Source organism: Opisthorchis viverrini, assembly GCF_000715545.1.
Source record: "Opisthorchis viverrini unplaced genomic scaffold opera_v5_8, whole genome shotgun sequence".
Lineage (NCBI taxonomy): Eukaryota > Metazoa > Platyhelminthes > Trematoda > Opisthorchiida > Opisthorchiidae > Opisthorchis > Opisthorchis viverrini.
Genome location: NW_008751664.1, coordinates 4,349,632 through 4,364,191, shown reverse-complemented (window position 1 = coordinate 4,364,191; position 14,560 = coordinate 4,349,632). Strand labels below are relative to the sequence as shown.

The 14,560-nt window shown below is 45.7% G+C and overlaps 1 protein-coding gene across 1 annotated transcript in view; it reads right to left on the bottom strand.

The window, feature by feature from the left end:
- The window catches only part of T265_00837 (hypothetical protein), a gene marked incomplete at both ends in the record, with an annotated part of 68,894 nt that extends 59,348 nt beyond the window's left edge, over positions 1–9,546 (bottom strand). Inside the window, 4 exons of the mRNA XM_009164709.1 lie at positions 1,922–2,079; positions 4,329–4,557; positions 5,240–5,395; positions 8,878–9,546. Of these exons, the coding sequence (XP_009162973.1) occupies positions 1,922–2,079; positions 4,329–4,557; positions 5,240–5,395; positions 8,878–9,312 (978 nt within the window). The remainder of the gene's footprint in view (positions 1–1,921; positions 2,080–4,328; positions 4,558–5,239; positions 5,396–8,877) is intronic.
- Between the last annotated feature and the right edge of the window lie 5,014 nt (positions 9,547–14,560).

The window sequence follows — 14,560 nt, the reverse complement described above, 5'->3', positions numbered from 1 at the left end:
TGTGTGTGTGTGTGTGTGTGTGTGTGTGTGTGTGTGTGTGTGTGTGTGTGTGTGTGTGTGTGTGTGTGTGTGTGTGTGTGTGTGTGTGTGTGTGTGTGTGTGTGTGTGTGTGTGTGTGTGTGTGTGTGTGTGTGTGTGTGTGTGTGTGTGTGTGTGTGTGTGTGTGTGTGTGTGTGTGTGTGTGTGTGTGTGTGTGTGTGTGTGTGTGTGTGTGTGTGTGGAATACATCTATTCAAACAGTTTTCGAATAGCAAGGAAATAACTCAAAATTCCTCTCAAAAGGTATGTTTATCAACCGCTGACCCCATTCAGCTGCAAAGGCCTTTCAGTGCCTAGTTGCCATGGCTGATATATTGCCGGGTTTCCTAAGCTTAGACAGCAGTGGTTGAGATGCTGGGACTGGGCTCGAACCACGGTAAGCTCGAGCCATCCGCTGACATATGGACACTAGGTACCCTGACGGCAGCTAAATTACTGCGCTCGAGAAGAGATATATGACATCCCGTTCAAAAAAAAATTGATATGGCAAAAGTCTGGCAAAAGCGATGTATTTCTTCATCGTACTGTACTGGCGTAATACTCTGGCCACAACAGTTGCCTGCACAAATCTGTCGAAAAAACTCAGGCGCTTTTTCCCAACCAGCTGCATTGGTTGTGTTGGTGGTGATGCAGAAGCACTGATGCCTATTATTCCATAATAATTGCTTCTTATGTCTACATATAAAGGCTGTTCATCCTCAGGTATATATATATATATATATATATATACATATATATATACGTCTGGGTGGGTGTCTGCACCCCAATTACGATCTAAATTTTAGTTTCCAGAGGGGTTCACTTCTTTCCAGTCTAACATTATCGCTCTGCCACGTTATCTAGAGGGGTTCACTTCTTTCCAGTCTAACATTATCGCTCTGCGTAGCACGTTATCTTGTGGACCAATTCAAATCGACCTTCCTTAGTCGGGGTCTACCAAGCTATCCTACCAGGTCGCAGCGACGTCCTGCTGGTTAAGCTATTGCCTACTTCGTGGCTTCCAGGAACTAGAATTTTGCAGGGATTATGTGAATTTGATGCAACAATGTCAGTTCACCGTTAAAGTGTGCAACTACAACGAACTGGAGAACTTGTAATGTACATGGTTTTCATGGATCAGTTGGACAAGAACGTTCAGACCGGACCCTGGATGGCATACTACTGAAATAACCAATCCAATCTAGACAAAACAATAGACCTTCGGTTTTGCTGCGGCAACGCCAGATGGACTAAAACGATAACCAGAAATACGAGAATCGACTAGAGTTTTAACTCAAAACGGGCTAAGAGTGCACAGATCTCCCTCGGTACGTCTGCCCCATTCATCGTACGTTGTCATTTGTGACTTGGATGCAGCCGCAATATCTCCTTCAACTGAATTGTCGCAACACTCACAAGCCCACAAAGACCCAAGGTGAATCATCACTTAAAGCACCTTGAAATGGAAGAACTAAGAACTAAACCGAATAGGAGATAATTTGAAACTTCCTCAGGATCTAGGCGACAAAATGAACCGACAAGGACCGTTAATTGGCATTTAACACAGATCCAGAGCGTTAACCTGAAGACATCTTACTAATTGGTTCTCCGTCTGCCCTAAAACTTGGTCAACTTGGTGACTCGCTCACTTGGTCTGATGAACCTTTTGTGTCAAATACGAAACGATGACCGGTTGAAAACTACCGATTGTTTACCAAACCGTTCTGAAACGAAGCTCAGTCGCTCTTGTTCATGTTTGGGAAACGAGGTGGGGATTGTGCCTCCATGCGTCTTACAAATTTCGGCAGTCAAGCACGACCGAGTAACATTTTGGTAGCTTCTCTATCGGCAAAATGTGCTTTAGTGTACGTGGAAATAAAACCTTCGCGGCAAAATTACTCACGTAGGTCACTCCAATGCGAACCTCCCGATTGACAGAATTTGTACCTTTGATCATATCACTGGCGCTGGTTCCCTTCAAAAATCCTCCAGGACCCTTGAGGAAGCCTGTGGCCAGTAGAGCCAGGGCGTCGTTGAGAGGGACAGTCTTGGAACGCGATGCTATGGAAAAAACAAGTAGCGCAGAAAAATACTACTAGTATAAGACATTTCAATCGATGAAAAACCGAACTACGACTCGCTCACATATCGAAACCAACAAATGAAAATGGGTAAACAAGGGGAATACTGATATCCAATTACAAGCAGTAAGTGGTCCAAATGTAATTGAGACGAGAGGACAATAGAAAAACACCGGGTCGTTTCATACAGATGCGTTACCGCCGCAAGCCCACCGAACTGTGATACACATTATTAGAAGGCAGTGTCAAAGAGGCTGATAGAATAGGTGAAGTCGGTGAGTGAACTCGCATCAAATTCGAAAGAACGTTGAGGCAGCTGGAGCCTACGAGCCCAAGAACAGTCCTAAAAGATATCTAAACCCGATTCTATCTCAACCTCAGGTAAAACGATTATGACCATTTTTTTGCCTTTCATTCGTTTATTTAACCTCAAAGGCCGAGGCAGCAACAAACACAAAACCGTATCATTCAATTTCTATACTAAGAACTAACTGGAACGACAAGTGACAAAAAGGCGCGTATTTCGATTTGGGCTCGGATGTTTGGAAACTGCACTCGAAATTCTGGCTGTCGCAATGAAATTTGAATGACATGCAGGATACGAGCAGAATACCATGTTTAACCACCAATCTTACAAACTCAACCACGTGATGCCGCATCAACAAACTCTCAGTTTCGGTAGATATCATGCGGCGCAAAAAAGGCAGTCCTGATGGGCATATTTATATCACGTCACACTTGGCCGGCTAGAAATCGAATGTTGAGGGTACCTATTTCATAACTTAGGCCCTCAATGTCATTATAATGGTCCAGAATAAATCGCAGATGTGAATATTACTTTCCTAATATAATCATACGCAAAATGTGACCGTCGGGAGCTGAATACTATAGCCATCTGTACACATTTGGTGGTGGCGGGAGAACTACGAAACTATATTCTGCCACGGATAGTTGGTTCACGTTTTCCTAATGTGAACAGCAAGCTAGCAGATTCCAAGGTGAAAACCTACGAGCTAGGCTTGTTCTGAAGAAGACATTTCGGTTTGAAAACCCGGGATGATGGATCAGAACAATCTGACAAGAAATAATGTTCGATAGGCTACGCTACATCCACTCTATCTCATTACCCTTCTGTCGCGGGAAAACTATGGCTCGAGAATTCAACAATCAATTTCAAGAGTGAATATTGACTGGACAACGCTGTCGTTCACTTGAATTCCCGCTCTCTTTCATGTTAAAAATTCAACTGGGTGAAGGGTTTTGGTTTGGTTTGATGTAAATATTTGACGGTAAATGAGAAGTATCCAGCCTATTTCCATTAGCATGCCCTATTTTTCGGAGAGCCAGGCGAACTAATCTCAGTGACAACTAAACAGCTGCCAAACAAACTGCACATTTCGCCTGAAATTAAGCAACGGACGGCATTGACCGGGCACGCCTGGAGTGGTTTATTTTTTCTGGTGAACTCTGGAAAACATTGCTTATGTGGCTAATTTAGGGGTAACGATTTGACAGGAGAAAATAAGTTGAGCCTTATGTAGCAGAACGCACCAGCGAACCGTTGCCAACATCAATGCAGCAACATCAGAAGCGTACCTTACGGACAACGATTTGTAGATTTAGTTCGTAGTGTTATTGTGAAATAAGCAGGTGACTGGAAGTGTAGGTGATTACTTCCGGGTTAACGGCCTATGGCTAAGTTGGGTCTTCAGCATACAGTGTGGTTGTATCCATCAATGAATGCAATAACACCTTCGGAGATTGACCGTGCTAAACGAAAGCTTCTGTTGGAGGGATTTTTCAAGGACATAGTAGCAATGAGACATGTATTTACATAAGAGTATGGAATCAGTGGACACCAGGGTGAAGAACAATCACAAAAGCCATAATGATAAGCAACGGGTGAACTAAAACGCGAGTCAACCACCTTACACCAACGGGCACATGCGCTGAGCAATATTCGGCACGTCTTTTATACGAAGTAAAGATATAATGCCCCGTATGATCTGGTTGCTGATTTCTAGGAGCCATAAATTGCAGAATGAGTAATCGGTCCAACGCCTGCTTGCAAATCATTTCATGGAACTCAGACAAGTTGGTAGCTTCTCAGAACAGGCAAAAACTTGCACGAAAAAGAAATCCGAAATTACAAAGTGGCAGACTGTGCCACACATTCTGTAGTGTGATACAGAGGTTAGTTTGGAAGCGCACAGCGCGATTCGAACTTACGTGTGCTGGTGGACGCAGAGCCGCTCAAACCTGCGGCGGATAATCCAAGTCCAGAGAATGTTGAATGGATAGATTGTTGTGACCGAGCCAACACGTTTCCAAGTAGCTTTGCGACCTCCAAACGCACTGCGTAATTAGATCCGTCCATACATCGGAAACACAAACTGACAGTAGCCTCCAACTCGTTGGCATGTATCGGAGCATAATGATTAGCCAGTTCGTTCATACACTGGAACAGGGAGCAGCAAGGAACAGAATAAGCATGAGAAGAAATCCAGAGTCTCCTCCGTCTACCAAGGGGTGGAAAGACATTTTCACCATTTCCCAAAATGCAGATGTGTATTGTAGCCTATCAGCCAGCTGGTCGGTCGGCAGTTTCATACGTCCGACTAGATCTTTAGATAGACAGTTTACGATGAGTATTGAAGCCAAAAACCACACTGGGTGAAGAAGTCAGAAGCCGATTGTGTGTACGGTATCAAATGACGGCCATGAGTAACGGGACATCTATGTGACGAATGTCTATCAGTTTAGTTTAAGCCCGAGAGATGTATCCTCGCAGTAGTGAATGTGTGTACATTGGAGTGGTTCACCTAAGTGAACCTAAGCGCAGAATTCCCTAGGAATCTGACTTTCTGTGAACATTCGGATCCACCACCCGCAACAAGGTCAAAAATAATCCAGAAAATTTCAACCGTTTGGGGCGCCGCTTAATCAGGGAGTCATGAGCGGTTAACCTACTTCGGCACATGTGCTGCGCACTAACCAAGTGATAAGTCAGGTAAATTCGGCATATGAATGTGGAGACCTGGTAACTTGGTAGGCGTTGATTGTAAGATAAGGGAACAAAGATGTGGATGAAAATCGAGAACAATGATAGTGAAAACTGATAGCCACTCTTTGGAGCTTACCTTCGCAGCAGCGACACGAACTGAAAGCACGCGGTCTGTCATGCAAGATTTGGCGGCCTTATAGATCTCTTTGTAAGAAGCTGACGCAGCTGAACCTACGCCTTCTAGCAGGCTGCACAGTGTGTTCATTGCTTCACATCTGACTTGGGATTCTGACTGTGAAAAGAGAAGCATTTTAAGAAGAAGGACTAGAGTTTTATCCATGAGCTGGCAATTGATAGCGCAAAACTTGCAATCATGGAATCGTTCAGCTGTAACACCCTTCCAGTGCCTAACTGCCATGCCACCCGAAGGTTGCACGAGGACTGGGATACTTCCAGGTTACCCAAGCCTAGACAGGGGAAGTCGAGAGGCAGAGGTCGGATTCGAACCACAGACCTTTCGGTTAGTAAATTCACGGTCTGACCACTTGGGCCATCTCGCCCCAAATCATAGAATATAGCACAATGAGAACGGATGTCTTCGCGCAATTGTGCAACAAATGGTGGGTTCTTCTTTTATTTAAAACATCACAGACTAGAGGAGACTTCAAACATCCAACCTATCAGAAAGGTTTCAGACTGCATCTCGCGCCCTGGTACGACACATGCAATTATAAATTTCCGAGATTTGGCAGATCACTATTTACCCCAAGTACACTTATCAATAATCAAGCAGTTTAAAATAAAACCTTGTAGCACTTTAATATCAACCTACGCGTTTTCGTTGGTAAAAGAACCATTTTGACGAACGGGATTAGACGGTTAAAGAATCAAAACGTCGAAAGCGTTTAAAAAGGACAAGCTCCGAATACATGGATGACAGCGTTTTAGACATATCAGTGATCAATAAGGTCGAGTCGTTTCTAGACAGCGGGTTTCAAGAGGAGGACCAAATTCAGTCTGTCCTACGGCATTTTCCTCAAATGAGAAGTGACTCGGATATGCCTTATCGGAAAATAATTCAACTCTCTTATGTAGTGCATGTTACGGACCGTGTTGCAGACATTCTTATTTCTTTGTATGCTGAAAGATTTGACAGGTACATAGAAGCACCAGCGGAGTTTACTACTCTTGATTTCATATCACTCGAATGATCATCTACCATTGGTCGGTAGTATGGAATCGAGGTGCTTGCAAGGCCTTTGGACACAACCACCAAACTTGTGGTCGGATTTGCTGACAATACTCTTACAGTACCGCCGATGATATTCTACAACAGGCAGGTGCTACCAAAAACCTCTGCGGAAACTATCCAGGCCCTGACTGCTGCACACTTCTATGGGAAGAATTCCAATTCCCTTAGTCTCCTACAACGTAATTTCGGTCAGCTGATTTGTCATAATGAGTTGACTTTGTAAGTGCTTCAGGGAGGGCACGGCGGCAATACAGTAACTGGGATGTGGTGAGGGTGCAATAACCAGTATCACTCAGCGATCGGCTCACCCTAGTAGCGTTGCCGTCTTACCGAGATAAACAGGGTAGTACGGGGCTAGTGTGGCAGTCTCTACTTCGTACTACGAGGAAATCCTGAGTGTCTCCATCACATGTTCTACTCGGCTATTCGTCCGGTCATACTAGCAATATCTGTCCACAAACAGCAGATTTTCAGAACTGTTCAAACTGCTCACAGTGATCATTCAATCAATGAATCCCAATATTTATACAAATTATGCGAATCTCCACGCAAAAACACGTGAAGCAACGCCCACCTGATCCTCCCCAACACAGAACAGTTAGATTCGGTTAGAATCGACTCGCATATATACAAATATACTCCTGGAAAAAACCTGCGTCAAAAACTCGAGATTGGCTAATGGTTTTCTATATTGCATTCGCTGTGGAACTCCTTCCAACCGCAAACTAAGGGTATCTTGGTAGTTCCAGAAATTTTCCTAGGTAAAAGAGCTAAGTGTATTTTTTTCGACCGAGGTCCGCGGCCTCTTTCGGTGCATTTATCTGAGTACAAGACATGACTATTTCAATCGAGGAAAACCTGACATCCAAGTTACTATGATTGGGTTTTCCCCAGTTAGAGTTTGGAGCACATTACAGGTTGCCAAACAGCGACAAAAAGAAGAATTTACAGGTCAGGATTAGCTGAGAGACCTAGCGGGAAGTTGGTTTGTTGCGTTTAGAGGGTGAAACCTTGCGTTTAGAGTGGCGAAACCTTGCAAGTGATTTACAAAAATTAAATAAATGAATCAAGGTGTTTTGAAGCTACCCAGTATAATAAATAAAAATGATCCGAGCACCGGTCACTTTTTGGCCTCCAGTAGTGAATGAAACGTAAAAACCTATACCATAGAAAATGATTTCGGCACACAACTCGATTTGCCAATGTGTGAACGCCATGCAGAATCTTTGATACGGGGCAGCTTCCAAAGAGCTCGGCTGGTAGAGCACGCTAGCTCAGCAAGCAAAGGAACAAGAGTTCGAGTAACTCCTGAGGCGTCTACTTTCTCATTTTCGTTGTATGTGCTCGGGTTGCAAGTTAGTAGGGGGAGCGTATAAGGATGGTGGTTTCCTGAGCTTGAGCTAAATCTGAACTTGAGTGCTTCAGCTTGGAATACGGTGAGGACTACGGTGAACGCAAAGCAACGGAGCGTGGGAAACAGAAAATCCTACTATCCACTTTAGAACTTTGAATTATGCTTCACTCTGAACGGTGCTGCCTGCTAAGTCATTCAAAATGCACAGGATCCATAGTAGGGACAGTAAAATGTAAATCGTGGACGGCAAAGCAATAACACACATTGAAACTTGGTAATGAAATTACATAGGCGACAAACAAGAGTTCATCACGTCAAAACCTCCCGGAATCCCACCAAACAGATGCAAAACCTGGTCGGTGAGTGCTGAAGGTCTCTGGAGGCGCCCAATCCTTGAAAGTCGTCATTTGTATATCACTGACAAGATCGACTGGGCAACATAGTGCAGTGAATTTGCCCCAATTAGTCCCTAGAAAACTTGCTTTTAACTACATTGGATACGCACGCACTACGTAGTACAGCGTGTCTGCCATTTTTATATTGCTGCCAAGCGCTAGGTCAAACTGGAGGAAACGAGGTGTGATACACCAACGGCAGGGGAATAAAGTGCAAACGGTATCCGTACAGATTTAACGAGAGTAGGTTATTCAAGTCTTCTAAGCTAGGTCCAAGGAATACTGAAACGATATCTTTAGCAACGCCAAGGGATCTCAGTAAACAATGTGTATCCAATATGGCATTGTAAACTCGATCATTTAACGATATCAAAACAAGCGGACACAATTACAGAGACATGCGGCAAAGCTAGGGAAGATTTTCGTTCGTTTGTTTACCCAGTATCCATTGTCAGTGTTTTAAATTTACCTTCATTTATGCTTCGACACTCGGCCAACGCAGAAACTTGGGATAATTACTCAAATCGTTCAGTAAGAAAAAGTTCACTGCGGGGCGGGAGCCATCTCGGAATGCACCCTTGGTTCCTGATCTAAAATTACTTAACCTTTAGCCGGGATTTGCCGCAGCAGCAAACATTTTAATGAAGACGCTACTAGAGCAAAGTCTAGGGATCGATTACATGTATTCCCGACAATGATACGGTGGTCTGTATGGAGAACCTCGTAAACCGGCCGCATACATGTTTGAATACAGGCACATTATAAAGACCTACCTGTTTGATTAACTTCACAATAAGTGCAACACTGTCATCAAAGGAACGTCCAATCATCCTGCCTAGGCATTTGTAAACCGTTCCCAGACACGTCAGAGCTGCTAGTCGACCATTCGTAGTCGAAGCTCCGTCGTCACGTGACTTAAGAAGACTGTTGCATGTGTTTACGGTAGTGTACAGGAGTAGCGTATCTCCAACAAGAAAAAGTTTCGCAAGGCAACGACCAATTAGCCTGTGAGTGGGAAAACTTGGAGATCGCGAGAGATGGGTCAATAATTGTTGCACGAGATCTTCTTGCACCTCCCGAATAGCCTTTTTGTCCACATTAGGCAATGCTTTTTCCAAAGAACGCAGCCAATCAAAAATAAACACAGGTTTCTTCACCTCAGATAACCTCTCGTATAAGGTGTCATCAAGAAGAAGTGATTCACACATTGTGAGCACTCTGTTGTAGCGACACTTCTGATAGGCGTGAGGGTTTCACAGGCACCTGCCGTGCACAGATTTCGAACTGACCTGCCCTTAACGCACGTAACCGATGAACTGAAGAGCGCAAGGGAAGTGCGGTGACGCTGTAAAAAAAAGAAATATTTTAGGGCCCTAGATGGCGTACAGGGTCAAGAATTTCCTAGGGACACATTTGCTCCACCATGGTGCCTGACGGTCCACAGAGACAATGGCAACTTTCAAAAAACAACCGTCGTTGGGCGCTGGAAACAGTTTCCCTGTTCCAAGATCTGTCGAGGGGTAAAATGTGACCGACGCATCCTCTTGCAAGACGGAACTCAAAATGGCTTTCACGCGTCTAACTCCCTGTGTTCAGACAAACTTCAAAGAAGAGAACCTCAAAAGAGAGAACACAGGAGAGAACTTCCGATGCCAAAGTGTTTTCACAGAGCGTCCAAGTGCCCTTTTTGAAGATAATACTTGTCGACATACCCCACTCTGTAGGTACTTTGGCCTCACTCCATATCGCGCCAAGGAGTTTCGTTAGATGGACCAACAAGGGGTTTCCATCTTCTGTGAACAGGAATACTTGTCGACATACCCCACTCTGTAGGCACTTTGGCCCCACTCCATATCGCGCCAAGGAGCTTTGTTAGATGGACCAACAAGGGGTTGCCATCTTCTGTGAACAGAACTGGATACACATCGTCAGGTTCTGGTGGCTTCTCACGTTTCAGTACAGATATTTCCTACTTTATATCTTCTACTGACAGGCGATTAAGGTCTACATTCCATTCCCGTATACGATATCTCCAGATGCTGTTGCAGGAGATCAGCTGAACTATTCTCCGAAGTGATCGGTCCCTCTTTCCGACCGGATTCTCTGCCAGTGAATTATTAAGCCACCTTTTACATTTATTGTTTCATTGATCGCTACTTTCCTAGGGCCAGTTGATCGTATCAGTTGATATAGGGAACGGTTGTTTACGGTAGTAAAGACTCTCTCCGTTTCCCGAGCTTTCGATCTTCACCAGAGCTCTCGGTTTTTACTTAGGCTATTCAATATTTGGCACTTGGGAGACATCAGTGCACCGTCCTACTCGTTACCTGCCGGTACGGATTTCTAGGCATCAATTATGGATAGCGATCTCGACGATGTCCAGCGGTCACTTGATTATATCGTAGAAGTCGGAAAGACCGTCACGAAGAGGCTGGACCTTAACGTGGTGTGACAGTTTGCACACCTAAGCGACCCACTGAGCTATATTGGGGGTGTCCCCGCCACACTCAGTCTCTCATACCAGGTTGGTCAATGGCTAGAGGTCTGACGAACAAAGTCTCCTGGTCCTCCAGGTTGGGGGTTGGAACATGTGGCTACTTGTTCCGTAGAAATGGCGATGCTATGTATTTCCCGCCAAATACCGCTAGCTTGTGGTTAGGCTTTTGAGCCAAAAGCTTTGGTTGAGGACCCTAATCGTCCTCCTGTCTAGGTGTGGGCGCGCTGACAGTATTTCAGCCCATGTTCAACCACGATGTACAACTATGTCACTTACAAATAACAATACACCCATGCCATGTCGGCCGCCGCGTGGTGCCACTAGCTGGGTCACCACTCACACTGCACACAACAGGGCGGGTGAGCAAAAACAGCCTACTACGGACGCTTCCCTTCTTTCTCTTTCACATACTTTTTCTTCCCCCTCTCCCCACCTCATTAATAACTTTCTCCTTGTAGGACTGAGAACTCCCTTAGTCATGCATCGGTTTTGCGTGCAGCGTCTGCTCGTCACATGGCGCCGACAGCCTCAAGTGACTAAAAGTCCATCTTCAATCCTCAGCGTCCGATCTATCTGGTCACCTTCAATGTCCGCACTCTGAAGCAAGCTGGACAACAAGCTGCTCTTGCTCTCGCACTCAAATCGCTTGGCATCAATGCGTGCTGTGTCCAAGAAACAAGAATTAGAGATGCAAGCACGGTGGTTGAGCTTACTACCCCATCAGTCTCCACTGCGCACCTCTGGTGATCCAGAGGCTGCTGCGGTGAGATGTGCAGGGAGTGGTATCCTCCTAAGTCACCGGGCGGAAGTCATCATGCTGCGGTGAGATGTGCAGGGGGTGGTATCCTCCTAAGTCACCGGGTGGAAGTCACCACCAACATCATCGACAGCATGACATCAGTGCTCAACACCGCTGCTTCGGGCGGAAGTATCCTTGCTTGACCGGATATCTGCTGATAGTCGCCTCTGTGCGGTTCACCTGGCAACGTCTGTGAAGGAGTCTCACAAGCGGCAAGTTGATAGATGTCTGTTTATCCTGTCTGCCTACGCCCCAACTGACTGTAGCTCCGACACGATCAAATGCAGATTTTACGACGCCCTGAATATTCTGTTGCAGCGAACTAAAAGCTCAGATATTGTGTTGGTTGCCAGAGATATAAATGCACAAGTTGGAAGGCTTAGCGTATCATATGTCAAGCGAAGTTGAGCGTGAAAGTCGACCGTGAAGTGTGGTGGAGACAGACAGCCTGTAATGCTCGAAGGTTATTTCAGCTGGTCCGTGCGACCGGTCCCCGGAAACTACCTGTGAGCGAAACTACCAAGGATCAGAATGGAGTGAATATCTCAAAAGAAGGCCTCGACCAGTGAGTCGAATACTCCGAAAAATTGTCATGGCCACCAGCTCGCACTCGTCTGGAGCCCACAGGCAACGTAGAATCCTGGATGGTGAAAGTGGAACCGCCTACGGCCTCGGAGGTTTATGACTGCATATGTTCTCTAAGGCGCCACCGAGCCTCTGGTCCGGATGCCCTCCATCCGCATTGTTCAAAGGAGGGGGTGAAGTCCTTAGTCAGTGCTTGTCTGATATGTTTGCTTGCATTTAGGAAAAGGAGTCTGTCCCAGACAACTGGGTAGATTCGGTGACAGTGTCCATTTTCAAAAAAGGGGCTCGTACTGAGTTTGGCAAGCACAGGGGGACCAGCTTGGCCCCGATCGTAACGAGACTGTTGGCGTCACTGGTACTTCGTCGCCTTATGGTGGCTCGTGAAACATTGACTCGAGAGCAGTAAGCGGGATTCCGGCATGGTGGTGGTGGTGTTGACCAAATCTGTAGACTTTGTCAGGTGCTAGAACAACGCCATACGTATAAACGACCCACAATTCTAGTGTACATGGATTTCCAAGGCGCACTTGACTCGGTTGACCAGTCTGTTCTTCTTGAAACGCTTGCCCACCAGGGAATACCCCGGAAGTTCGTGAACATAATAAGCCGTTTGCATTCCCAGACTTCCAGAAGTGTGAGAGTATACGGTGAGCTGCCCAAAAGCTTCCGTACATAACGTGCTGTTCGTTAGGAATGCCCACTCCCCTCATTCCTGTTTAACTTCGTGATCGATGAAATCATGATGGGCGCTGGAAGGTCTCCAAAACCCCGATGTTCAAAAAGCGCGTGACGAACACCTTGTTGATGTGGAATGGGGCGAGATGGCCCAAGTGGTAATGGCGCGAATTTACTGACCGGAAGGTCCGAGGTTCGAATCCCACCTCCGCCTCTCGAATTCCCCTGCCTAGGATTGGGCAACCTGGCAGTATCCCAGCCCTCGTGCTTTCTTCGGGTGGCATGGCAGCTAGACACCAAAACGGCGTTACATCTGAGCGATTATTTTTTTTATAATCAGCGTCAGAACTGAAATCCGTTGCGGTGTAAGCTGACACCACAAACGAGCACCGTTTTTATATCAAGAGGCATTGAGCTTGATAACCGGTGGAAGGACGACTTTTTTTTATAATCAGCGTCAGAACTGAAATCCGTTGCGGTGTAAGCTGACACCACAAACGAGCACCGTTTTTATATCAAGAGGCATTGAGCCTGATAACCGGTGGAAGGACGACTGTTCACTGGGATCCAATCCAGCAAAGCGTATTCAGCTCTGGGGCCGAATGAAACTCCCGCGTCATATATACCGCCAGTCATCGCTTCTGGATCATTGGACACACGGAGGAAAAAATGCGAAAGAGATGAGTTCATCCTTGGCGTTTATAATCAAGCTTGGGTCTTGTATGCGTAATGCAGGAACATAGCATGTATAAATTTAAAGAAAACATAAGCTTTCAGCGGGTATTTCTTGTTGGCCAATTCGACGTGGAGTAAGGCTAATAAAAGCTCCTATGTAGAAAGGAGCTCGTGGATCTAGCGACGTGATATTTTGTTTATTACCAATGGGCAGTGGGATGCATAAGATCCACCGGTTAGATAAATGATGGTCAAATAACCCAGTAAGGTTTGGTTGTGCGGTGGGAAGGGGTTAGGAAGGGACTCTGGTGGACAAAGAACTTCCTGTTTGCCAAATCCGAGGAAGGGGGGTTGGTTGAGATATCCCACATTGAGCTCATGACCCACAAGGCGGTGGGAAGATGTAGGGTTTCGTTCGGGGACCTTACACCTAGCCTCTGGTGCGCACTCGAATGATTGTGCCAGAAACAGATAACGAGGATTGCCGAATGATTGGCTTTAATCTTCTAACAATTTCAGTACATCAGCTAGAACATTAGGAAACACAATTAGTGAAACGAATAGCGAGTAAAAAGTTAAACACAACGTTAGTATATAATATTCTTCTCCGCCGGAGGGATTATTATCAGGAGAATATAGATTAGGCTTCGCGGTTTCGAAGATTATACGGTCGAAGACGTTGTTGGTCTGTGATATACTGTACTGGAACTTCACTGGGTTGTTCTGGTGGTGCCGTTTCGCCTCCCGGAGGATCAAGCGAGTGTGATTGAGTCTCGTCTGGAGGAGCCACAACACTTTCGATTGATTCAGTTAAACAGACATCTGAGATATTTTGTGCTCTGGGTACCAGGTGTCTAAGAGAAACAGTTTCTTCCCTTCCGTTCGGGAAACGAACGCGGGCATACTGCGGGTTGCAGTTAACAAGTTCCACCTCTTCCACTAACGGATCATATTTGGAGGAACGTGTTATCCTTTTTAACAGAACGGGGCCTGGAGTCGATAACCAAGTCGGAAGAGAGGTACCGTACGTTGACTTCCGGTGAAAGTTAAAAAATCTTTCGTGTGGTGTTGTGTTAGTAACGGTACACAATAAGGAGCGAACAGAGTGCAAAAAATCTAGTAATGTCCCGTTGTTGGGTCCTCAACGCCAGAGTGATGGACTTCCAAAGAGTACCGTTAAGCCGTTCGACTTGTCCGTTACCGCGCGGATTGTATGGGGTAGTTC